Source organism: Equus asinus, chromosome 3, assembly GCF_041296235.1.
Source record: "Equus asinus isolate D_3611 breed Donkey chromosome 3, EquAss-T2T_v2, whole genome shotgun sequence".
Lineage (NCBI taxonomy): Eukaryota > Metazoa > Chordata > Mammalia > Perissodactyla > Equidae > Equus > Equus asinus.
This window is the reverse complement of record NC_091792.1, coordinates 83,385,520-83,410,476: the sequence shown is the minus strand read 5'-3', so window position 1 is coordinate 83,410,476 and position 24,957 is coordinate 83,385,520. Positions and strand designations below refer to the sequence as shown.

General features: G+C 34.6%; 1 protein-coding gene across 1 annotated transcript in view; it reads right to left on the bottom strand.

Annotated features, from left to right (window-relative positions):
• The window catches only part of STPG2 (sperm tail PG-rich repeat containing 2), a 296,808-nt gene that overhangs the window by 140,142 nt on the left and 131,709 nt on the right, over positions 1 to 24,957 (bottom strand). Inside the window, exons 7-8 of the mRNA XM_070506544.1 lie at positions 24,746 to 24,903; positions 9,540 to 9,650 (exon numbers count right to left, since the gene is read on the bottom strand). Of these exons, the coding sequence (XP_070362645.1) occupies positions 9,540 to 9,650; positions 24,746 to 24,903 (269 nt within the window). The remainder of the gene's footprint in view (positions 1 to 9,539; positions 9,651 to 24,745; positions 24,904 to 24,957) is intronic.

Genomic DNA, 24,957 nt, shown 5'->3' with positions numbered 1-24,957 from the left:
AGGAGACAGAAGTGAGCCAAAAATATGGGTGAGAGCCTTTACTGGGATTTCCACAGGAAGGAACAAGTGATGTAGGGTGTGCAGGCTTGGGATTGGCTAGTTCAAATAATTTCAGCAGGCTCTGGGGTATGGGAGACTGTCTTTAGTTGTCTGGTACCTGGCCCCGGGTGATTAGAGCAGGAGAATATTGGCCCTGAGTGTGAGGGAGAGGGAGGTGGTTGGTGGCGTGAGCTCTGGATGGGCTAGTTTGCATAGGGAAAGCATATTTGCAGGAGAGTCATTTGCTATCTCTAGTAATAGGCTAACCCTGGAAGGGGCAGTCTCTCCAGGGTCAACAAGGTCCCAGATGCCAAAGCATCAGAAACACACAGTTAATACATAAGGGAATTGAATTCTTTCTTAAAAACCTTCCCACAAATAAAATCTCAGGTCCACAAGCTCTAACAGTAAAATCTTATAAACATTTAGGCAAGGACAACTCAGTCTTGCAAAATAAATAAATAAATAAACTCTTTGAGAGAAGAGGGGAAAAAAGAGCATACTTTCTTTTAAGAAACTCAGCATAACCTTGACTCCAAAACCTAAAAATGGTCATTACAAGAAAGAACCTCATTTGTCTTCCCTGCCAATAATTCTTTTGCTAACACTGCCCTCCCTGGACTTATAGAATGGCTTATTTACTGTTACGGTATTCTAGACAACATTATTTCTGATCAAGGAACACATTTCACCGCAAAAGAAATGTAGCAATGGCTTGTGCCCATAGAATTCACTGGGTCTCACACACCCCCTCTCTTAAAAGCAGTTGACCTAAAAGAACAACAGCAGGGCCTACTGAAACTCAATCACGGTGCCAGTTGAGAGACAAGGCCTTGAAAGGACATGGTTCAAACACACATAATATATTATACATCAAGTACCTCTTCTCATTATTTCACCTTGTAAGTACACTCACAAAATTTTTGCCTCTTTTCCCCATAACTTTGACTCTACTTGTTTATAAGCATTCCAAGAGAGGAATGCTTCCACTTAGAGACACAACTCTGATTCTACAGAATTGAAAGTTAAGATTGTCAACTAGCACTTTGGGTACTTGTGCCACTAAAACAAAGTAGAGGTTACTCTACTGACTGGGGTGACTTGTGACAATTAACAGGTGGAATCTGAGTTGCTGCCACACAGTGATGGCAGAAAAAACTCTATCAGGACGTTCTCTAGGATTCCTCTTAATATTTCTATCTCCCATACTAAGAATCGATGGGAAATTATATCAACCAAAAAAAGGAAAGATCACTGAGGATTCATCCTTCAGACAAAAACCCTTGAACAGCTGACCTCCTGGTTGAGGGCAAAGGAAACATGGAGAGGATGATAGAAGAAATAAGCCAGAAATATCATCTACAGCCTTGGACCAGTTAAGAAATAAGGACTGTGGCAGCTATTTCTGTGTGTGTGTGGGTTTGTTTGTGTGTGCGCATGTGCGCACGTTAACTGTTTTCATTTTCCCTCTTCTTCTCCCTTTTATTTTCTAAAAGTTTTATAAGGAATTAACAATATATGATTTAGTATTCAAGTAACAATTAACAATTGTAAATTAAAAACTTGTAACAGTATTTAGATAACGAAATATTTAGATGGACTATGACTAAACTTGCCCAGAGATGAAGATAATCATTGTTGGAAACTTGTGTCTCCTCATTTTGAAGAGTGAGAAAACTTTCATTATACAAACGATGGTTGTATCATATTACACAGAAACATAGATTTGTTTGAAATATTATGTGAAAGTTCAAATACTAATAGAAAGATGTCCATGGATGCTAAGTAGTCAAAGGGGTTTATAAAACGTACCCAATTTTAAGCTCCTGTCCCAGCTCCAAACCTGGGAATCTGCAAACCATATTCATGCTCTGTCAACAGTTTGGGCCGGGCCAACAGGAGATGCTAGAAGACGTTTGCAAGGCTAGTGGAAGGAGAGATTTCTTCCCATGGATCTGCTTCTTCATTCAAGAAGCAGCAGTTCTTTCCCGCAGTAGCAACTGAATCCAGTTGGAATTTTTCAAACATGTTTCTGATGAGTTTTTTCTCATGTCCCTCTGTACTGTTTCAAACATCACAACATGAGTACTTCTCCCCATTATCTCTCTTCTTTATACTTCTCCTCACATCTCTGGCCTTTTTCCTTTCCCCTCTTTTTCTATTTTTCCACCAAGGTCATTTTAACTTATATGAACCTGTTCGAGTTTTCTATATTTGTTCCCTACGTACTTGTGATGATACTAATATAATGTTACTCAGTAACTACATTCTAAGTTTATGTGATAGAAAAATGCCTTTTCCTTTAGACATTTTAATAATACAATAGAACTATTGTTTGCCCCTAAAAATGCCAACAGAAGGACCAATAGTACATATTTTTGATATAATGGCGACCAGATACTCAAAAACTTAATATTCTGAATCAGTCAAAAGATGACAGTGTTAACCACGTCAGTGAGATCCGATTCTGGAAATGAATCCTGTATTTCAGGCTATAGTTTTCTTCATCAGGGGAGGTAATTTTGAAAAGAGACATGAATTCCTAAACATTTAAATATACTGAAACAAGGTTTATTCCTCATGAATATGTATGTCCTAAGTAAGATAATTAGACATTTAAAATCAATCTCCAAATGTCATGTTCCATTAGTCATGAATTTATTATAAAGAGCTTTTAATGATACTAATGTCATCATTATGCCATACGTAGGGTTGCGTATGTAGTCATATTGGCAGCAAGGACTTAAATAAAGGAGTTAAAGTCTTGATTAATCATCTCCCTATCACTTTTATCATATTTTCTCCCTTTTAATCCCCACATAAGCTACAAAACAATGACAGGTTGATACGAAATGTAGAAATCAGATTGGGACGCATTTCACAAATGTAGCATAATTTAAGTCTCAGAGACTATGTAGACCGTCAGTCATTTTGCTGTTTTGCATTTTAAATAAACATGGCCCCTTCAAAATTAGGACAGATTTCACTTTCAAAACACATGAAGCTGCAAAATTTTTTTTATTAAAGAGTAAAGATAAAATCACTTCTTCATGAAGTTATTATTTACTTCTGAGAGTTATGGCGGGGAATTAAAAATAACTAATCTCACTTGCAGAATTGCATTCTTCCCACAATCTGTATAAAGTACTGACAGCCATCACACGCAACCAAAAAGCAGGCTGCTAGAATCTGGTTTATCACAGTGCATCTTGCTCAGCAGTTGAATATTTCTCACTATGCTTTCTCTGCTTCGATGAAAATGGCATCCAGCAGCACTTGCTCTTGCTGTTTGCATATCAAACCCATTTTCTGAACTGACGAAGTTGGACAATTAAATGAAAAATTTATAGACTTTAAAACGTAATGGAAGTACAGGAAGTATGTAATTGCACTGTGACCAATTCATTCTTCAGTGTGTCAGAAATCATTTGCCTAAAATCCTTGCATTGATGGGCCTGCAGTAAGAAAATTCATTTTAATGTGCTCTCCTCCACCAATGGTTGGGTGAATGATAAGACATCAACAAGGAAACTAACCAACTAACAAAATAAACTCTAAAAACTATGCAAAAATCTAAGAACTTTCTATAAATATTTCAATGAGAAATTACAAGGAAAGAAAGATTGAGGGCAATAGAATATAGTTTTTAGTCAGAATAACTTTGACCCCTATGAAATAGTTCAGCTGAAATTCATTTCTAATATATTTTCACTATCTTCAGGGTCCAAGGGTCTGTGTCCCAGGCACAGGAAATATTTCTTTTGAGCTCCTAAGACACTAGCACCAGCTGAGCTGCTCACTTCAGAGGTCTGAATCCAAGAGACAAAAGGTCTCTCCAAGCTTTTCAAGTTTTAATGATTCCCTTTGTTTCCCAAGGCCTAGGAGTGGTGGCACTGCCCGTGTTACTACTTCTATGATACTTCAGTGTTCCCTCTTTGCCTTTTCAGTTCTCCAACAACCACAATTCCTTAGATTATCTCAAAATAGCTAATGCAGTGCTGTCTCCTGACTAGACCTTGACTTATATAGGTCTTCTCTGCCTAAATAAACCATTATAACTTTTCTGTCCGCAGCAGCCACCCAGTATAGGGGAAGGAGGGTCTTACTCTAGCACCCTCCCAGGCTTTCAGGCCTAAAGTGGAATTCAGACTTCATCATCTCTGGGATTTCTTAACCCAAGTCTCTGTTCATCCTACCACTATTATGCAACCCCCAACCTTACCAGAGTGCACCCACAATGTGGGAGAGCATGCACCAGGCCTCACACTCAAATCTCAACTCCCTTGCTCTGCTACCTTTCTCTACCTTCTCCATCCTTTTAATTCAGGAAGGGCTTCTCATTCACTGTAGCAGGAAACTTCCCTTACCCTGCAATTTTCCTATTTTCTTTCTTATAGTAATATTCTTGTTTCTGCCATCACCATTAGAACACACCCCAGCTATCCCACTGGCCCCAAAAGTTACCCCAGTGAAATGGCAGTACAAATCCGAGTTTCCCCAGCAAATGGCAGCTGAAGGAAACTTCACTAGGTGACCTGCAGACTTGCAAGTAAGTAATAAATGCTTTTTGTTGTACGCTACTAAGATTTTGAATCTGTTTATTATTCTGAAATAGCTAATTAGTACAAAATTTGGACCTCTTACCCAACCTCTAGTTATAAAATATTTAAAGGAAAGTGGAAATTAGAAAACACTTTTCATTCTTCTTAAAACTCCATTATAAAGCCATGGCCCCCATAACTATTGTCTCTGAAACAAGCTTCAAAGATGTTTCCAAAGTCAAAAGCTGAACTTTTCTCCTTTCTGTCTCTGCATTCCTGACATAGCGATACCATACAAGACAAAGGGTGAATGTCACTCACAAGGAAGTGTGAAAAGAAAAAAGACATTATCAGATTTCAATACAGGCTCTTCACTAATAGTATAGAATGATGAAAAGAGAGCATAAGCTTTGGTATAGAGATTGACTTAGCTCTGAGCCATAACCCTGCCATTTACAGTCTTTATAGCTAATTTACTTCTAGCTTACAAGGAGTAACACAACGAAATAAGCGCTCCAAGCAATAAAATGCTTAGTTCTCACTATGACCCTATCAGGTTATCCCTATTTAGTTTAATATCCCTTTTTAATAATTGAGGAAACTGAGATTTAGAGAAGTTGCCTAAGCTCACGCATCTGGAAGGTGAAGAAGAGATTAGAAAAACCTTTCTCTGCTTCCAAAGCTTTTGCTCTTCAACTTTAACCTATTCAGGGATGATATTCAAAATATTTAACAACTCAACTTAATAAAAATTAATACACAAATAAACATATAAATCAAAATTTACTTTTAAAATTCCCTTCACTCTCAACTCTATGTATTATAAAACTGTTTATCAAGGATAGAGGTAGTAGGGCAAACTGTTTGCCAAATAATCCTAAAAATTTCGTCATTCGTTAATTTTTAGAAAATGTTAGTATAATGTTTTGTGATATTTTTTGATACCAATTGCCACTAGCCAAATGATGCCCTTTTCTGAGACATGAACTGACCTAAGAAAGTATATCAAATTCTTTCAGTGACTTTCCCACTAAATTGCTAGTCATTAGTTAGTTTTTAGTCTCTCAATAACTAGAGAAAAATTATTAACTTCAATATTATTTATGATGCTGAATCTTCTATCAGTTTCTGCTAAATAGAGGTTGCATTTATACCTTATAATAACGTCTGAGATATTTACAGTCATATCCCTTTCATTTTAAATCCTAAAAATGATTTATTATACTGTCATATTTATTTTAGTCGAGCCTAATTCCTCAAGTCAGAGGACAGCAACACAAAAAGACCCTTAAGAGAGTGGACTCTGTTGCTGGACTGCCTTGGTTTGAATTCTGACCCTGCCATTTAAACTTGAAACTCTGTGCCTCAGTTTCTTCACTTTTAAAGATGACCATAATTATAGTACTCAAATGAATACACATTTGGAATGGTGCCTGGCATAGAACAAGCACTATATAAGCATTAGCCTTCATTTTTATTAATAAAATTAATTTCATTAATATCTATGACAGACAGGTGTTTTGTGTTTTTTAACAATTTACCTCATTAAATGAAGGTGAAATGTAACAGATTTCCAGGGGCGACTCCCCTAATACATTCAAAACCAAAAAGTTCAACACAGACAATCTGCCTTTAAATCCTCTGATGGGAAGAAGGGTAAATTGATTTGCACTTCACTCCTAACCTACACAGGTTGCCCTTTGGAGTTTTAACTGTATTCATGAATCTTCTTTGAGACGACCCACTGTGACAGAGTCTAGGCTTTGTTTCATTCCCTGGAGGCCTCTGAGGCTATAAAAATTAAAACTCAATGTCATCTGGTTTGGCAAATGTCCTCAGAGTGAAAGTTACCCTCAGTGCTCTGCAAGTGACTCTGGGTTCCTCCTTGATTTAGCGTTTAGCCTGTGTACTCCTTATTCCTTTCTAAGTCTCGAAAGCATTCATGAACATGTTTTGTTCCTATTTTATCTAGAATTTTGGTTGTTTGCAGAGAACGGGTCAGTCCAAGTTCCAGTACATCGCAATCCCATTCCAAATGCACACCCACTAACTCACAGGTACTATTTTATTTTTATTTTAAAATAATATCTTCACATCATACTTATACTGTAATTTGTCAACTTTTGACTTCTTTTAACTCTGCAGTATGAAATAAGAAATTTGGCACATTTTACTGCCTCCCAAACTTTCATCTCTTGATTTTATTATTTCATTGATATTAAGGCTTCTAATATTTATATTTATAATATTATAATTAAGTCCTCTGCAATTTGTACAGATTGATTTAAAAGCAATCAATATTAAAAGAGAACTTAGAATACCATGATTATTTTCTGTTGAACTTATTAGTGTGGCCAAATACATAGAGAAGTAAATTAAATTCTGTCACGAAACCTCTGACTCTTGAAGAATGTCCCACACGTGAGCTAAAAATGCCTTCTTCATTAATGTGTTTTCACTTTACTTCATCCGCGAAATGCTCAGTTTCTATTCTTCTCTCTGTTTGAGTCACCTTCTTGTTTTCCTTTTTTATTTTGCTGGAGCATCTTCACATATGAGGAAGATGAGGTACCAAACTTTCTGAGCTCTTGAGTGTCATAAAATTATTTCTTTGCTTCATTTAATTGAAATTTGGGGTAGAGGCAGTATTTCATATCCAAAATTATCATCCATCAGCTCCTAGCGCTGACATGTTGCTAATGCTGCTGAAAAAGCATTGTTATCAGGATGTTTCTCCTCCCTTTGTAGGTGACCCAGTTATTTTTCTCTATGGAAGCTTCAAGGGAATTTTTATTTCTAGCCTTCTGAAAATGCAAAAGAATGTGAAAAGAATTATGCTCTTTAAAATTCACCCTCCTTGGTATTTTGTTGAGCTCTTCTAATTGAACACTTATATCTTTATGCAGCTCAGGATAACTTACTATTTTTTATATACGGCAAATACTCCCAACTATGATTTCAGCATTCTGCTTCTGGAATGCCTAACAAAAAAGTGTTTGGCTTGTGTCTAGCTTCCACTTATCATATTTTCAATCTCTTTGTCTTTTTATATTTAACTAAAGCTTATGTTGTAGTTTTGGATTTTTAAAAATTATTTCACTAGGTTCTTGTAAAGGAAGGGAAATGTATATGTATGCTCTTTCATATGAAACCAGAAATCTGGGGTTTTTAATATTTTATGCGAAACTTATGTAAATGTTGAAAATTAAACTATACTCTCTCCTTCAAGATTGCAGCATATCAATATACATAAATTTTAAATATGTAAGAGGTAAATTTTCTAGTACTTTTATTTGAAGTGAAAATGATAAAATTAATTCCATTATTTCATAAGCTTGAGCTCAACAATTTAGATATATCCTTAGATACATGTTATACACCCACATGTTAAAGGGTAATCTCATTTGCAGAAGAGATTCAAAACCCAAAGTGTTCTATGTGATTAAACTTCTTTTGCTTCTTAGGCAAGTCGAGTCCCATCGAACACTTCTAATTGCAAGTATTTCATGCCAAAAGAAGACAATTCTAAAAAGGAGTTTCCAGATCCAGTGAGAGACAAAATTAAAAGAGAAAAATGTAAATTAAGTAAAAGCAATCGGTAGAGCAACTCATCTTCCTGTGGAGCAGAACTCCATCTTTTTTCACTACAAACATAAAGTGTCACATTTACATATGCATTCCTACAGGTACCTTCAGAGATCTGCCTTGTTTTTTCCCTAGTAGCTATAATATTGTGATGGAAATAACTATGAATCCGTGCCAAATATTATTAAGCTTCACAGTTTTATATTAGTAATAAATTACTTATGATATACTTCACGGTGGATCCCAAGGTGTGTACCATGACTCACTTGAGAGACACAACACAACCCTAAAATTCCTCAAGGTGAAGAAAACATCTATTAAAACAACACATTTATTTAACAATTTTGAGACTCTCTTACATGTAAAGAACACTGCTAGATGATTTTAAACTGTCTTTTGAACGCATAGCTACAAAAAATCTCATAGAACCTGATGCTAATTTTGGCCCCCCTCTGTTAGAGTCAGTCAGTTAAGGTCTCAGAAAAAAAGAAGTCCATTCTTGAATTGCTCTCACCAAACTAGTAAAGTAAATTAGTAAAGTAAGAAATTTGTACTTTCTTTAAATTAGTTCATCCTAATCTTGTACTAGTTATTTCACCATTGAAAACATTATAAACCAACTCTTGGATTGGGTGCCTGGTAGAATTTTATTTCATCAAGGAATGCTACTTCTCTGGTTGATTGGCTACATTTTAAAACCTGGTTGATGATGCTGTTCTGGTACTTTGTTATTAATGATTTATAATGACAGTCCAATTTCTATAAATATTTATTTTAACAATATCTGTATACACAAGTCTAACTTTTTAACTATGACTTTCACTTTAATCTTTTAGTAAATTTAATCTGAATAAAATAGTCAAATATTCATTTTTAAGTTTCATCTGCTTTACTTGTTTCAATCTATTCAATATTAGCTATTTATAAAAAAATGGAAATTAAGTTAGAAAAATTCATATCAACACAGTTTAAAACACAGATTAACAAACTGCTGAAGAGTCTTAGGTTTCAAGATAGATTCAGACTGAAAAGGGAAAAACGTTACACTTACAGGTAAATTCAGTTGACCCTAAAGTAAAGCTTCCAATTCATACACAACACAAGTTCAGTTTTCCTGTATGTCCTAAGAATGAATGCTCTCTGACCCTAAAGGAAATGTTCCTTGTAATATTCTCCCACAGACCAATGCTGGACTTCTGTTTAGCTTCAAAAATTTTGTTGAACTTTAAAAATATGGAAGTACCATACAAGCCAAAGATGTTACAGCAGGCTACCAGGTACCTCTCTCTGGTCCTAATACAATGTTTAAGTTAGGCAGTCTCCTCCAAGATTCCTAGATTAGAAATAAGTTTGATTATAGAGGAGTCTTCTTACCGTATCTGATAGTTTAATAATTCTTTCCGTTCTTGACAAGAAAGCAGCACATCGGTTAGTCAAGTTACGTGGTTCATCAGAAATTCCACTGACCTGTGAATTCCAAAAGGCACATTTAAAAAAAGGAGTATATCATTTATTTTTGTCAATACAAGTGATCCAATAAATAATAAGTTTGCAATGAAGCTCATCAATATTGTTCTGTCATTTAATAGAGATAGACATATATTCATAAAAGAGAAAATTTTTAAATGGGATATAGAAGTAAGAGAGTTTAAGTCAATGAGATATTAAAATGCAAAAAGTTGATTATGTGAGCCTCTAGAAAGTAAGATGGATCTGCATACATTATTTAAACATATTACAGGCAAGTTACTAGCTATAATCTAATGTCAAATTCATACCTCAATTCTTTTACTGTTTCATAACCAGCAAGTTGTAATCTCAATAATATATATTTGGCCAATTATATAGCATTATTTGCTAATATTTAATTATTAATGCGTGACATAAAAATCTATTAACAATAACTATTCAAATTATGTGGAATCTTGGATTAATAAATTTTCTAAGCAAAATGATCCATAGTCTCTTAAATATCATAACTCCTTATATGCATTGAACATGTAAATTAATAGGCTAGAGGTAGCTAGTAATCTGAAAATTTAATTAGCAATTAACTAACCCTTAAGTTATTATACTCTTTGATTTGTCATACAATTTAGCCATTTGTATTCATTTAATAATTTGTATAACCAGCAGTAACATTCTTCGTATATACAAAAAGGATGAGGATTTATTTTCCCAGTTTTACACACTTCACTGTGTTTTATTTCCAAATTTGATATTCATATTTAGTACTTCAGAATTTGATACCTAGTAGAATAATTACGGATCTCTTTATTTGTTCATTTTGAGGAACATTAGTCTACTAAAACATCCGCCTCTCACATCTTGGGAACTAGGTGCATCTTTGGAACTATGTGCCTCTCTACCCTATATGCTGAAGTTGGTGCTTCTCCACGCTTTTCCTCATGATATTATCCCCACCAGTCACTCAAAAAAAAAAGAAAAAAGATTCTATCACCTTCAAAAACAGAAAAACCACACTTCATATCTTGTAGAAATGTGAAAGCTTTCAAATATAGATTATCTGAGCCAGCATTATTATTTCATGTGATTTTTATATTGAAGCTTAAAATATTTCCTTTTATAATAACTTTATTATTATCATGTATGTGGTATTAGAAATTATGACATGAAGCATTTTTTAATTTTTACTGTTTAGGGTTAGAAGTTTTAAGCTCAAGAAATGAATTACTCATTGGATGACTTTGGCTTTTGAGGAAATGAGTAGTTTATAGACCACATTTTTACCAAAATAATTAAAAATAAATCCAGACAAAATATAACAAAACCCAATTTTTGAAGCCCTCATAGAGTTGTAGCTGCTTCCAACTCTGTGAGTTGTCAGCATAGACAAGGGGGCTAAGATTCTGAAGAGGGCAGAACCTCTGAAAGGTGAGCTGTCAATCTACAGGCGCTTTCTCCCTGGGGGCATTTGCTGATAACAAGCAATAGAGAAAGAATCTGGGGTTAGACTTGGCAGAGAGCTGCTGTTAAAGAACTAAGAAACAGGTTTATTGTGGTCTTGTTGGACCAGAAAGACAAAAGTGAAGATTTGAGGAGCCTGAAAACAAAACTCTGTTTCCCCATCAAGAGGTTTGCAAGGGAATGAGGGGCAGGGCGATGCTAAAAATCTAAGCCAAAACTCTGAAACACAGAGGCAGTAAAGATTTAGAGTTCAGAACCTGACAGAGAAAGGGGTCTTGAACACATCAGGGCTCATAGTTGAAATCCCTAGAGGACTACATTAAAGAAAATGAACAGGACCAGACCCATGGCTGAGTGGTTAAGTTTGCGCGCTCCACTTTGGTGGCCCAGGGTTTCACCGGTTCAAATCCTGGGCACAGACACGGCACCGCTCATCAAGCTATGCTGAGGCAGCATCCCACATAGCACAACTAGAAGAAACCACAACTAGAACATACAACTACGTACTGGGGGGATTTGGGGAGAAGAAGAAGAAAAAAAAGAAAATGAACAAACCAGAGATAAACTAAGCCCTAGAAAAACTGTAATCACCACAATCCATGATTGGAATAAGACAACAACATTTAGAGTCCCTATATCATGCACAATATCTGGCATCCTATTAAAATTCTGGGGCATCGCAAGGGAAACAAGAGAAAAAATAAACAAATGGGCCTACATCAGACTAAAGAGCTTCTGCAAGGCCAAGGGAACCAGGAACAAAAATGAAAAGACAATCCACCAACTGGGAGAAAATATTTGCAAAACATATATCTGACAAGGGCTTAATCTCCAAAATATATAAAGAACTCACACAACTCAACAACAAAAAAATAAACAACCCAATCAAAAACTGGGCACAGGATATGAACAGACATTTTTCCAAAGAAGATATACAGATGACCAAAAAGTACATGAAAGATGTTCAACATGACTAATCATTGCAGAAATGCAAATCAAAACTACAATGAGATATCATCTTACATCCATTAGAAAGCCTATAATTCCCAAGACAAAAAACAACAAATGTTGGAGAGGATGTGGAGAAAAGGGAACCCTCATACACTGCTGGTAGGAATGCAAACTGGTGTAGCCACTATGGATAACAGCATGGAGAGCTCTCAAAAAATTAAAAGTAGAAATACCATACAACCCAGCTATCCCATTACTCAGTACTTATCCAAACAACTTGAAATCAACAATTCAAAGAGACTTATGCACTGCTATGTTCATTGCAGCCTTATTCACAATAGTCAAGACATAGAAGCAACCCAAGTGCCCATCAACAGATGAATGGATAAAGAAGTTATGGTGTATATATATACAATGGAATACTACTCAGCCCAAATCATCCCATTTGTAACAACATAGATGGACCTTGGGGGTATGATGTTAAGCGAAATAACCCAGACAGAGAAAGACAAACACCATATGATTTCACACATATGGGGAAAATAAACAAACATGTGGACAACGAGAACAGATTAGTTGTTACTAGAGGGGAAGGGGCTTGGGAGCTGCAAAAAGGGGCACATATATATGGTGACTGACAAATAATAAAGTAACTTAAATTTCACAATGTTATAGACTATTATGACCCCAATAAAATAAAATAAAATAAATTATGGGACATGCCAAAGACAGACGTGCATGATCAAAATCAAGATAAAAAAATAATAGAAAATAACAACAGACTGATAGGTAATCCAGATATTGGAGTTAATAGGCAGGACTTTAAAATAACTGTGATTAATGTGTTCAGGAGAACAGAAAGGAAATATTGAAAAGAATACTTGAAAACACAGAGAATTCCTTCTGAGAAGTGAAATCTTTAAGAAAGAATTAAATAGGCATTCCAGAACTGAAAATTAGAATATCTGAAATTAAGAATTCCAGAGATCAATTTAATAGCATTTGAAACACAGCTGAAAGAAAGATTAGTGAATTGAAAGACAGCTCTGTAGAAAATATCTAATCTGAAGCACAAAGAGAAAAGAGACATAATACAGAGGGGTTATAAGAGATGTTTGAGGCATGGTGAATAAGTGTAACATAAATTTAGTAGAGTTCCAGAGATATAAGCAGGAAAAAAATGTGACAGAAAAAATATATGAGGATTTAATAGTCAAGAATTATGTAAAACTGATAAAAGATATCAACCCAAAGATTTAAAGGTTCTGCAAACTTCAGGCAAATAAATATAAAGAAAGTCACAACTTTGACATACCAAAGACAAGGACAAAAAAAACATACAATTGCTTTCAAAGAGGAAACGAATCTCAAAAGAAATGACAGAAGGCTAAAACAATGGAATGACACCTTTACAGTGCTGAAAGAAAATAACTGCCAACCTAAAAATCCATATCCCCCCGAAATTTAAAAAGAACAAAATAAAGACATTTTCAGACAAAACCTACAGTAATTAATCATCAACAGACCTGGACCAGGATAAAGACTAAAGGGAGTTTTTCAGGCAGAAGAAAAATGATTTCATATGGAAATAGAGAAATGCAGAAGGAAATGAAGCACAATAGAAAGGATAAATGTCTGAGTAAATACGAATAAATACCGACTGCACAAAACAATAATATTCAAAGTGCTGTAAATATATGTAAACTTAAAATGTATGACAATAATTAAACAAAAATAGGAGATAGAAAAACAGAGCTAAAATGTTCTTAGCACTACTGGGAAAGTAGTAAAAGTAAACCTTTTATGGGACTGCAGAAAGTAAAGGATGCATATTGTAATTTTGATGGCAACCACTAAAAGAATAGTAAAACCATGTATAACTAAAAATGCAATAGAGGTAGATGAAATGGAATAATATAAAATATTTGATTAATTCAAAAGAGAAGGTGAAGTAAGAAAAAATGCTAAAACAAGTGGGCCTATAGAATCTATTAAATAATATGGTTTATATACACACAAATATATCAGTAATCCATTAAATGTAAGTGGATTAATATTGCAGCTACATACAAAGTTTACCAGACTGAATTTTTCAAACTCAGATGTATTTAGGGCGTATCTTTCACTCTTGACTATAGTTTGTCAAATTTTATGTAAACTACCAGAGTCTGAGTTATAACTACAGGCAGTTTTTAATTGTTAATAACAATAACAAAACTTATTGAGTCCTTACTATGTTCCAGAAATTATTTAAAGTATTTCACATATATTGATTCATTTAGTATTCACAATAATGCTTTGAGGTACATACTATCATGATCTCCGTTTTATTAAGGTATAAAGAATTCAAATAATTTACACAAGGTCAGTGCCCGAGCAGGATAATATTCTCAGGCACTCTGACACCAGAGATCACACTCACAATCTCTGAGTGATACTGTCTCAATGTCTGCAGTGGACAATAAAGACTATTCATAATGAGGGCTTTTAAAAAGATTTCTGGCAACTTAAATTTTAGTAATTCTTTTTATGTAAATGCCAGGTTACTCAGAATAATGAACTTCTAGTACTTTTAAACAAAATACAACAAGAACATTCTAAAAACTACCAACATTCATGATTTATTTAAAATATGTTTACATCAGAACTTAAACATGGTTAAGATAAATTTAATATTATATGTTTTACCACATTGAAAATATATATATACTTATATTGTATGAACTATAAAAGTTAAAGAAAAGATACATGTCAAAGGTTGACAGAAAGAAACAAAATAAAAATCTAGAAATCTAGAAAACCTAGCAATCTAGAAAAATTAAGATGTTTTAGAGTGTGTATAGGCATGTTAAACTTGTTCTTATTTTAGCATCTCAATAATAAACTGGCGAACTTAACAGAAAATAAAGTGACAGAAACCAGAGAACTGTCTTGAGGAGACTGTTAGATGCACTACGGGGGCCTGTGGGAGCAAAACATAATAAAAGGAAAATGTCTATAAGTGAAGGATATATAGATGTAAGAACCATGATGGGTCTGAGAGTTTTACCTACTTCAAGCTAACAAGTTCACCTGGCACAGTTTCACTGATGCTGGCAGAAGACAGGACACTCCTGATCAGAGACAAAAGACCTTGGAACCATGCTGTAACAAAAAGCAGGAGCATCAGCATGCTTGCCTCAGTCCTTCTTGCTCTCAGGTCCTAATGAGGACAAGGCAGATGGGGCAAAATGGGTCCTGTACATGCAGTAGGCTTTGTTTCAGGAGAAAAATCACAAGTTTAGAGAACCTGAATCTTTTACAATGAGAAGCAAGCTCGTCTGCCCTCTGCTTGAGAGGAAGACACTCTCTCTGTCTTCCAAAGCTATTTGCTATGCAATCATCCTTGAAAAGACAGGCCTAAACAAAGATGTGCAGAAACACAAAACATGGAGAATTGCCTCCTAATAAGGAAAAAGAAAAGTAGATTTTTACACAGGAAACAACTACTTTAAGAATGTTTACATGGAAAACAAATCTCTGAAAAAATGTTTCAATAAAAATTAGAAACCTGAAAAAAATTGATGTCTAAAAATATAAAAATTAATCCCATAAACATAAATTTTATGTATAATAAGACATAAAAGAGTTAATGCATCAGTAATTCAGGACATCAAATTTCAAAGTCGTTACATAACAATTCCCATCTTCAAATTTTTAAGCATACTTTTTTCTAGTTTGTTTTATTTTGTTTTCATTGTTACTACTGTTTGTTCTCATCTTAAAATCGCACTATTTATCTTAAAACTGTACTAAACTGAAATCTAGTACTTAATTCCACTGAATTGAAATCTGAAACTCTATAGTCACCTATTGGTCTTGACTGTACGTCTTATGACACAGAACTCGTTTGCATATTAGAAAACTTTCAGTTGTAAAACCAGTTGTCTGGTTTATTCTCCCTAAGTCCCAAGTCCTTTATATTAAATGTCTTCATTTCTGTCAAATGTTCTTTATGTGACATGGTTTTAACTTGTGTGCCTTTACCATTCTGATAACCCTTCCCTGAACACATTCCAGTTTGTCTAGATTCCTTTTAAATTGTGGCATCTAAAAGCAAAAAGAAAACAAAACAGAGGCCGGCCCAGTGGTGCACCAGTTAAGTGTGCACGTTCCGCTTCAGAGGGCCGGGGTTCGCCAGTTTGGATCCCAGGTGCAGACATGGCACTGCTTGGCAAGCCATGCTGTGGTAGGCGTCTCACATATAAAGTAGAGGAAGATGGGCACAGATGTTAGCTCAGGGCCAGTCTTCCTTGGCAAAAAGAGGAGGCTAGGCAGTAGATGTTAGCTCAGGGCTGATCCTCCTCAAAAATAAAAACAAAACAAAATTCTCCAGGTAGGTATGGCTAACAAGTTCTCTCATTGTAGCTACACAACTCTAGAGTCCACTCAAAATAGAATAGGGGTATTCTAGATGCTGACATTATCAAAATGAAAAAAAAATAAATTTCCTTGCACCTATGGGCTAACATCTACGAGGGGACACAGATACATAATCAAATATAGTGTGATACATGCAATCACTGAGGATATACAAAATATAGTGTTAGAAGAGAGGAGGGGTAGTGGGGTGAGAGCATGGAGAAAACGTGATCAATGAAAGATTTCCAAGGAAGGTGACATACGAACAATGTTTTGAAGAATGAATAGAAACTTTCTAGGAGTATTGGACATATATTCTGCCCCATATCATGAAAAAGATTTTAGCAAATGCTTGAGAGAAAACAATTTGTTAATGGTGGCTGAAAAGGCAGTGAAGAAATTACTGGAGGCTTAAAAAGGGGGATTCCCTGTTAATTAGTAATTGAAAGATTAACAAAAATGTCACGTTTAGTTACTTAATTTGACTCAACACAGGAGACCTCGCTTGGCCTGGCATGGACAAGACTGACAGGTTGATAGCTCTTTCTCTGTTCCATAGGTGGTAGAATGTGGCCATTCTTAGTTGGTAGAGCCATTTGTCGGGCTAGTTCTGATAACAAACAAGACTCAGGCATGCTAAGTAGTTATGGAACCTCCAAGCAGAGGTATCCTCCAACTTCTCAGAGGGACAAGTGCTGTTCAGCCACCCAAGGTTTAAGCAAATAACAGGTCTGGGCTGCCCTTAGATGTCCCGGTTTGCAGGCACTACACTAACTGGCTGAGTGTGGCCTATCCTGAGAATGCAGCTTCAGGTAACCCTTTGAACCCCATTCATGATGGGAATCTGGGATTACAATTATTCCCAAAGAACACAGAATTTCCATTAAGGGCCATAAGCTTGTGTTGATTGGTTTAATAAGGCCCTCAGCTCAAACCTCCAGGTCGGTTTACACTGAGAGGCAGAGCACTGAGAAGACAGTCCAATCAGACTATCTAGAGGAAGTAGAGTTGTAACAAGGTTCCTATAGACGAACCTGCAGAAGGATCATTAATGAGCCTCAGTTCCTGAAGGGACAAAAGAACACTGAGTCTCCTGTCCTCCCAATGCATGACAACAATGACTCAATGACATGATGTATTGTATGTATTTAAGGAACTTCAAATACAGTTAAAGCTAAGAGAGTGAGAAGCAAGAATGAAGGGAAACTATGGCAGCAGTGATGTGAGGCTGGAGAGCCAGACAGACACCATAAAGGATATTGTACTTAGACTTCTTCCTTAGAAAATGGATGACCTCAAGTTCAGAGCTGAGAAAGTTTGAGGAAAGGGAAATTATGGCAGTAATGAGAGAGGAGCTTAAAGAACTAGGCAGACACCAGATTATGAAAAAGGTGTTGTTCTTAGCCTTAAACTTCTTCCAATATCTGATAGAAGGCACAGCGTTTTAGGCAAAGGGAGTTTCCTAAAAGACAGTGCCATGATATGACATGTTTCAGAGAGACACTACTTCTAACCATGTAGACACAATTGCATTTTTCTCAGCTTTACTGTAGCCTTAACTCACTCCTTAAATTTTACCCATATATTGCTGTAAACTATTTCTCCCTCAGACTCTTGGGCCATTGTTTACTTGTATTAGAATGCATTCAACAAAATTTGGGAAATTCTAGGTTTCCTATATAGATTATAGCTTCTTCCAGATTAAATAATGCTCAGCTTTCTAGCCTGCTAGGTTTATCTAGTGAACAAAGTCTTCCAGGGAATAACTCCAGCTTTCCAACTATCTCCATTAGGTGACATATGGAATTCATCTAATCTTACATTCAAATTATTTAATAATGTTAACATAATAATGTTAGACATGGACGAGAACCCATGATTCTTCAGTATGCATTAGTTGATGCCGAAGACCATGAAATACTAAGAGCTGGCAAGAATAAACAGGAAGGAGAAATCTCAAGACAAAGGAAAGAAATTTGAGGAATGAGAAGCAAGCCTATAATTAGGTTATAAGTTCTGATAATATTATTTCTATCTCCTATGCCATCCTTCATATTATACTGCATTGAGAGAGACTAGAAACTGGACACCTATATGGAAATATGACTTCGAAGATCTTTGTCAAACCCTGTTTCTCTGAGTCAGGTTTGGGCAGGGTCTTTTCTGATACCCATGGCACTGAAATATCATGTATCAATAAAATCCCTCAGGAATCTACCAGCTTAAGTGAGCTCTGCCCTCTATAGAATTAAGTTATATCAGATATTAAAAGGGCTATTATTACAACAAAGTAGACAAAAGATAAAGTTTGCTTTTATCCCTATTGAATTTCTCGTTAGTTTTAATTATCAGATATTCTCTCAAGTATTATATGATTTCATAACCAAAAGTTCTTTATTTCATCCAAGGAAGTGGTAGAAATGTTGAATAAGACAGAGGTAAGAACAAAGCTACATAATATTGCCATAGACTTCTCTTTAGGCTGAAAATAATACTGTCATAGTTAATCAACCAGTTATAAATCAAATTAACTGAACTATAATCCAATACACATTTTCACACATCCATATGAATACAGCTACCTGTTAAAACTACACTGAAATCTACATGAACAACACACCCGCTAAACTTCACATCAGTAAGGGAAATCGATTGCATAATTTAGAATCAGATTTCATGAAATATCAAAATATCAAAAGGCCTTTAAGATAACACAAAATTAATGAATACATGCTAAATTCTTTGGTAATAAAACTAACAACAATTATTTTTTAAATGTATCCATGATATTCTTTTTTTCCCCCACCTTTATTGAGGTAAAATTGACAAATAAAAATTGTATATATTTGCAGTATCCAACATGATGATTTTATACATGTACATTGTGAAATTATTACCACAATCAAGCTAATTAACATGTCCATAACCTTAAATGGTTCTCATTTTTTGTGTGTGGTGAGAACATTTAAGATGTACTCTCTCAGCAAATTTCAAGTATACAATACGATATTATTAACTGTAGTCACCACACTATACACTAGATCTCCAGAACTTATTCATCCTGCATAATTGAAACTTTGTAATCTTTGACCAACATCTCCCCCTTTTTCTTACCCACCCCAGCCCCTGGCAACCACCATTCTACTCTCTGCTTCCATGTGTTCGATTTTTTTTAGATTTCACATATAAATGAGAAAATACAGTATTTGTCTTCCTGCATCTGGCTTATTTGATTTAGCATAATGTTCTTCAGGTTGATCCCTGTTGTAGCAAATGGCAGGATTTCACTCTTTTTTAAGGCTGAATAGCATTTCACTGTATATGTGCATACACACACACACACACACACACACACACACACACACATGTTCTTTATACATTCATCTGTCTGTGGACACACAGGTTGATTCCATCTCTCAGCTATCGTGAATAGTGCTGCAATAAACATGGCACTGCAGATGTCTCTTAGAGGTACTAACTTCATTTCCTTTGGATATATAATCAGAACTCAGATTGCTGGATCAGACGGTAGTTCTATTTTTAATCTTTTGAGGAACCCCCACACTGTTTTCCACAGTGGCTGTACCAATTTACATTGCTAACAACCGCGTACAAGGGTTCCTTTTTCTCCACATCCCCACCAACACTTGTTATCTCTTGTCTTTTTGAGAATAGCTATTCTGATAGGTATGAGGTGATATCTCATTCTGGTGTTGCTCTGCATTTCCCTGGTGATTAGTGATGTTGAGCATTTTCTCACATACCTGTTGGCCATTTGTATGCCTTCTATTGAGAAATGTGTATTCAGATCCTTTGCTCATTTTTAATTGGATCATTCATTTTCTTGTTATTGAATTGAGTTCCTTATATATTTTGAGTAATAACCCCTTATCAGATGCATGATTTGCAAATATTTTCTACCATTCACTCTGTCGACTGCTTACTGTGCAGAAGCTTTTTAGTTTGATGCAATCCAATGTGTCTATTTTTGCTTTTGTTGCCTATGCTCTTGAGGTTAGATATAAAAAATTATTGCCCAGACCAATCTCAAGAAGCTTCTTCTCTATGTTTTCTTTTAGTAGTTGTACAGTTTTAAGTCTTACATTTAAGTCTCTAATCCATCTTGAGTTGATTTCTTTAATATGGTATGCAGTAAAAGTCCAATTTCATTCTTCTGCATGTGAACATCCAAGAATACAATCTCATTTACAGTAGCATTAAAAATACATAGTAATAAATTTAACTAAGAAAGTAAAAGATCTGTATACTGAAAACTATAGAACATTGATGAAAGAAATTGAGGAAGCTACAAATAAATGTCAAGCTGTACCATGTTCATGAATTGGAAGAGTTAATATTGTGAAAATGTCCATACTACCTAAAGTGATTCTGTTCCATTGGACTATATGTCTGTTTTTATGCTAGTATAATGTTGTTTTTATTACAATAAGTTTGTAGTAAATTTTGAAATCAGGTAGTGTGATTTCTCCAGCTTGGTTATTTTTGCTTAAGATTGCTTTGGCTTTTGGGGGTCTTTTGTGGTTTCATATGAATTTTAGGATTTTATTCTTAATTTCTTTTTCAGATAGTTTGTTGTAGTATATAAAAACACTACTGGTTTTGGAATGTTGATTTTCTATCCTGAAACTTTACTGACAAACAACAATTTAAAATTTGCAAGAATTTTTCACTTTGTATAATTTTAACAATTTTTGTTTAAATAAGAAAAACCTTTATTCACTTCCATTTTTCTGTTATGCTGACAAATCTGCAACATCTCTGAAAGATTACTGAGGATAATTTTACAGCTGTTCTTTCATTACAATGAGAGGCACTTCAGCTACACCTGACGTTTTTAACTAATTTAAAGCACTAAGGTACTCGCTTGAGCAGCACATAAATTACAACCGGAACAACACAGAGAGTGGCATCCTGCACAAAGAAAACACACAAATTTGTGAAGCATTTCATTAAAAGCAATTTTTTAAACCACTAGGGTATTCTTACATTACCATGATAAGCATCTTAGGATACAATTTCCTATAAACCATGTGTGTTCCACCCTTTCTGGGTTGAAAACAATTTTCTCGGATAGAAAAGATAAATCCACTCAGTGTCTCTACCATCCCTATACCACCTACCCCACCTACAGAGTTCCTATATCATCCTAGCAATTATTTTGCCAAACCAAACTTATACAAAGTCATTTTAACTTTCTTTAGTATTTTTTACAATACATGGTTCTTCTCTTTAAGGTGCCTGGATTACAGTCCTATTACAGTCCTGGACTACAGTCCCAAGCCTCTCTCTTGTATTCATTTATCCAATTATCATTTCCTGAGTATCTACTAAAGGATAAACACCATTTTTTTAATGTTTTGTACACGTCCTTTTATGATTTGACAACTATGTTCAAACATCCCCAATGTTTAACTTCTGTTTATATTATTTATAGAATATCTGCCTATTTTATCTATATTTTCCAGCCTAATTTTTAGGTACTTTTACTTTTCCATTGCATATTCTTTTAAGTTCCCTGAAATTCTTCAGGAATGAGAAAGAATGAATAATAAATATGTACACACAGTAAAATGTCCTTTTAAAATCTGAGCTCTAAAATGTTTAATGTGTAGCAAAACTTCATTGTCAGAATTTTACTCATGAGTGTGTTCCTGTCAATCCTTTTAGGCAAATTTCCCTCTTAGAGTCTCTGGGCTTAGCAACATTTCTTGTTTTCTGCTGATCATTTTGAAATATGGATTTAATAAGTTCCATGTATATGTCTAACGATGTCCAGAAACTCTTCTTTGAGAATTCTAAACTGTAAAATAGCATTTAGTCAAAATTAATCTCAGAAAAGGAGTTCCTCTCATAGCTTCCACTACCTTCTGTGAAGGTAAGTTGTCAGCAAATCAAAAACACATAGAATGTTCTGCTTTCAATGAAATGAGAAATCCAACAAAAGCCTTTTCTATTTACCCACATAATTATCATATTTGATACTCAGCATTGCTTTATATAGATCCAGATTCCATCTGGCAACATTTTTCTCTGCCTAGAGGACTTCCTTTAACATTTCTTATACTGCAGGTCTCTTAGGGCTGAATATTTCAGCTTTTGTATACTTGAAAAGGCCTTCATTTTTTTATTGAGGTAAAGTGACATACAACATTATATCAATGTCAGGTGTACAACATAATGATCAATATTTGTATGTATTGTGAAATGATCAGCACAATAAATCCAGTTAACATCCACCACCATACAGAATTACAGACTTTTCCTGTGATGAGAACTTTCAGATTTACTCTCTTAGCAACTTTCAAATATGCAATACACTTATTATTAACTATAGTCACCATGCTATACATTACATCTCTGTGACTGACTTATTTGACAATTTGAAGTTTGTAGAAAAGCTCTTTATTTCATTTTCATTTCTGAAAGATATTTTAGCGTGCTATAGAACTATAGGTTGACAATTGTTTTCTTTCAATACTTTAAAGATGTCACACTGCTGTCTTCTGACTTGCAGTAGTTCCAACAAGAAATGTACTGTCATTTTTAATTTCATTCCTTTTAACGCTATGTATCCTTTTTATCTGGCTGCTTTTAAGAATTTTTTTCTTTTTTACCATTTTAGTCAATTTGATTATAATGTGCCTTGGCATAGTTTCCTTGATGTCTCGTGTGTTGTGGATTTGTTGAGCTTCATGGTTATCTGGGTTTCCAGTTCTCATCAAAGTCTGGAAAGTTTCAGTCACTATTTCTTAAAGCATTTTATATGCTCCCTTGCTCTTTCTTTGCCTTCAAGGATTCCAATTACACCTATATTAGGCCACTTTAATTTGTCCCATAGTTCACTGATACTTTATTAACTTTTTTTGTCCTTCTCACTGTTTCATTTTAGACAGTTTCTATTACTGTCTCAGGTTTACTAATCTTTTCTTCTGAACTGTCTAATATGCTGTTAATTGCAAACAGTGTACTTTTTTCAAATGTTATATTTGCCATCTCCAGAACTTGAATTTGTGTCTTTTTATTTGTACCATTTCTCTACTTAATATGATCAACATTTCTTCTACCTTCTTGAATGTATGGAATATAGTTATAGTAATTGTTTAATTTCCTTTTATGCTAATTCTATTATCTGTGTAATTTATGGGTCTCTTACTATTGACTTTTTTTCTCTTTTTCTGGGTTGCATTTTCCCGCTTCTTTGTATACCTAGTAATTTTTTATTGAATGCCACACTCTGTGAATTTTACCTTGTAGAGTGCTGGATATTTTTTAATTCCTTTGCATATCTTTGAGCTTTGTTCTGGGATGCAGAATTTCAATAAGGCAAAAATATATATACAAAAGATGAAATGATTGGAAAAAAAAGAAACTGTCATTCACAGACAGCATAATTGTGCTTGACGGAAATTTTTAAAAACTAATAATAAATCAGTAGAATTAATCATTTAATTTAGCAAGAATAATTAGCAAGCAATTAATCATTTAATTTAGCAATAATGGATCATTGATAAAGCAAATCTTTAACAAAGACTGTTACATTTCTTCATACCAATAACAGAAAGCTAACACATAAAAATATGTAAAAGATGCCATTTACAATAGAATTTTAAAAAAATCAAACACCAAGGAATAAAACTAATAAAGATGTGTAAGACTTCTACACAAAAATTATAAAACCATAAACAGCATTTAAAGTAGACCTAATTTAAAGAAGACCTAAACTTACTCTCAGAAAATAGTGGAGCAATCTTAAAATGAAGATAAGTTTTTAAAGAAGTACATATGAAACCCTCAAAGAAATAAAGAATAAGATCCATTTAAAAAAAATAAATTACAAGCATAGCTGTGAACCAAATTAGTTTTTATTCTTATGCCATAGTTATCATATATAAAAATTTTAAGGGGCTAGCCTGGTGGCATAGTGGTTAAGTTTGTGCACTCTGCTTCAGCAGCCTGGGGTTCACAGATTCGGAACCTGGGCATGGACCTACACACCACTCATCAAGCCATGCTCTGGCAGCATCCCACATACAAAACAGAGGAAGATGGGCACAGATGTTAGCTCAGCGACAATCTTCCTCAAGCAAAAAGACGAAGATTGGCAACAGATGTTAGCTAATGGCCAATCTTCCTCACCAAAAAAAAATATATAAAATAAAAATTTTTAATAAGAGTATGGCTTATAATAATGAGGTATACATATCACATGTAATTTTTTTAAAAACTCTAAAGTCTTAGTACTAGATATAAAGAATATAATTTTGGTATTCACAGATTACCTGATAATCAGCAGGCCCGGGAGTAGTAAAATCTTCTTCTTGAACCAGGAACAAAGTCCGAGGAACAGAAGAACCAAATGCACCTTTCTTTTGTTTCTTCAAGCAGGTATTGCTCAAGTTGTCAATTATAGTATTGTTCAGATTATAAAACCCAGGACCTAAAATTATGAGAATGTCGTATGTGAAAACAAACATGTTTTTAATTCTTTAAA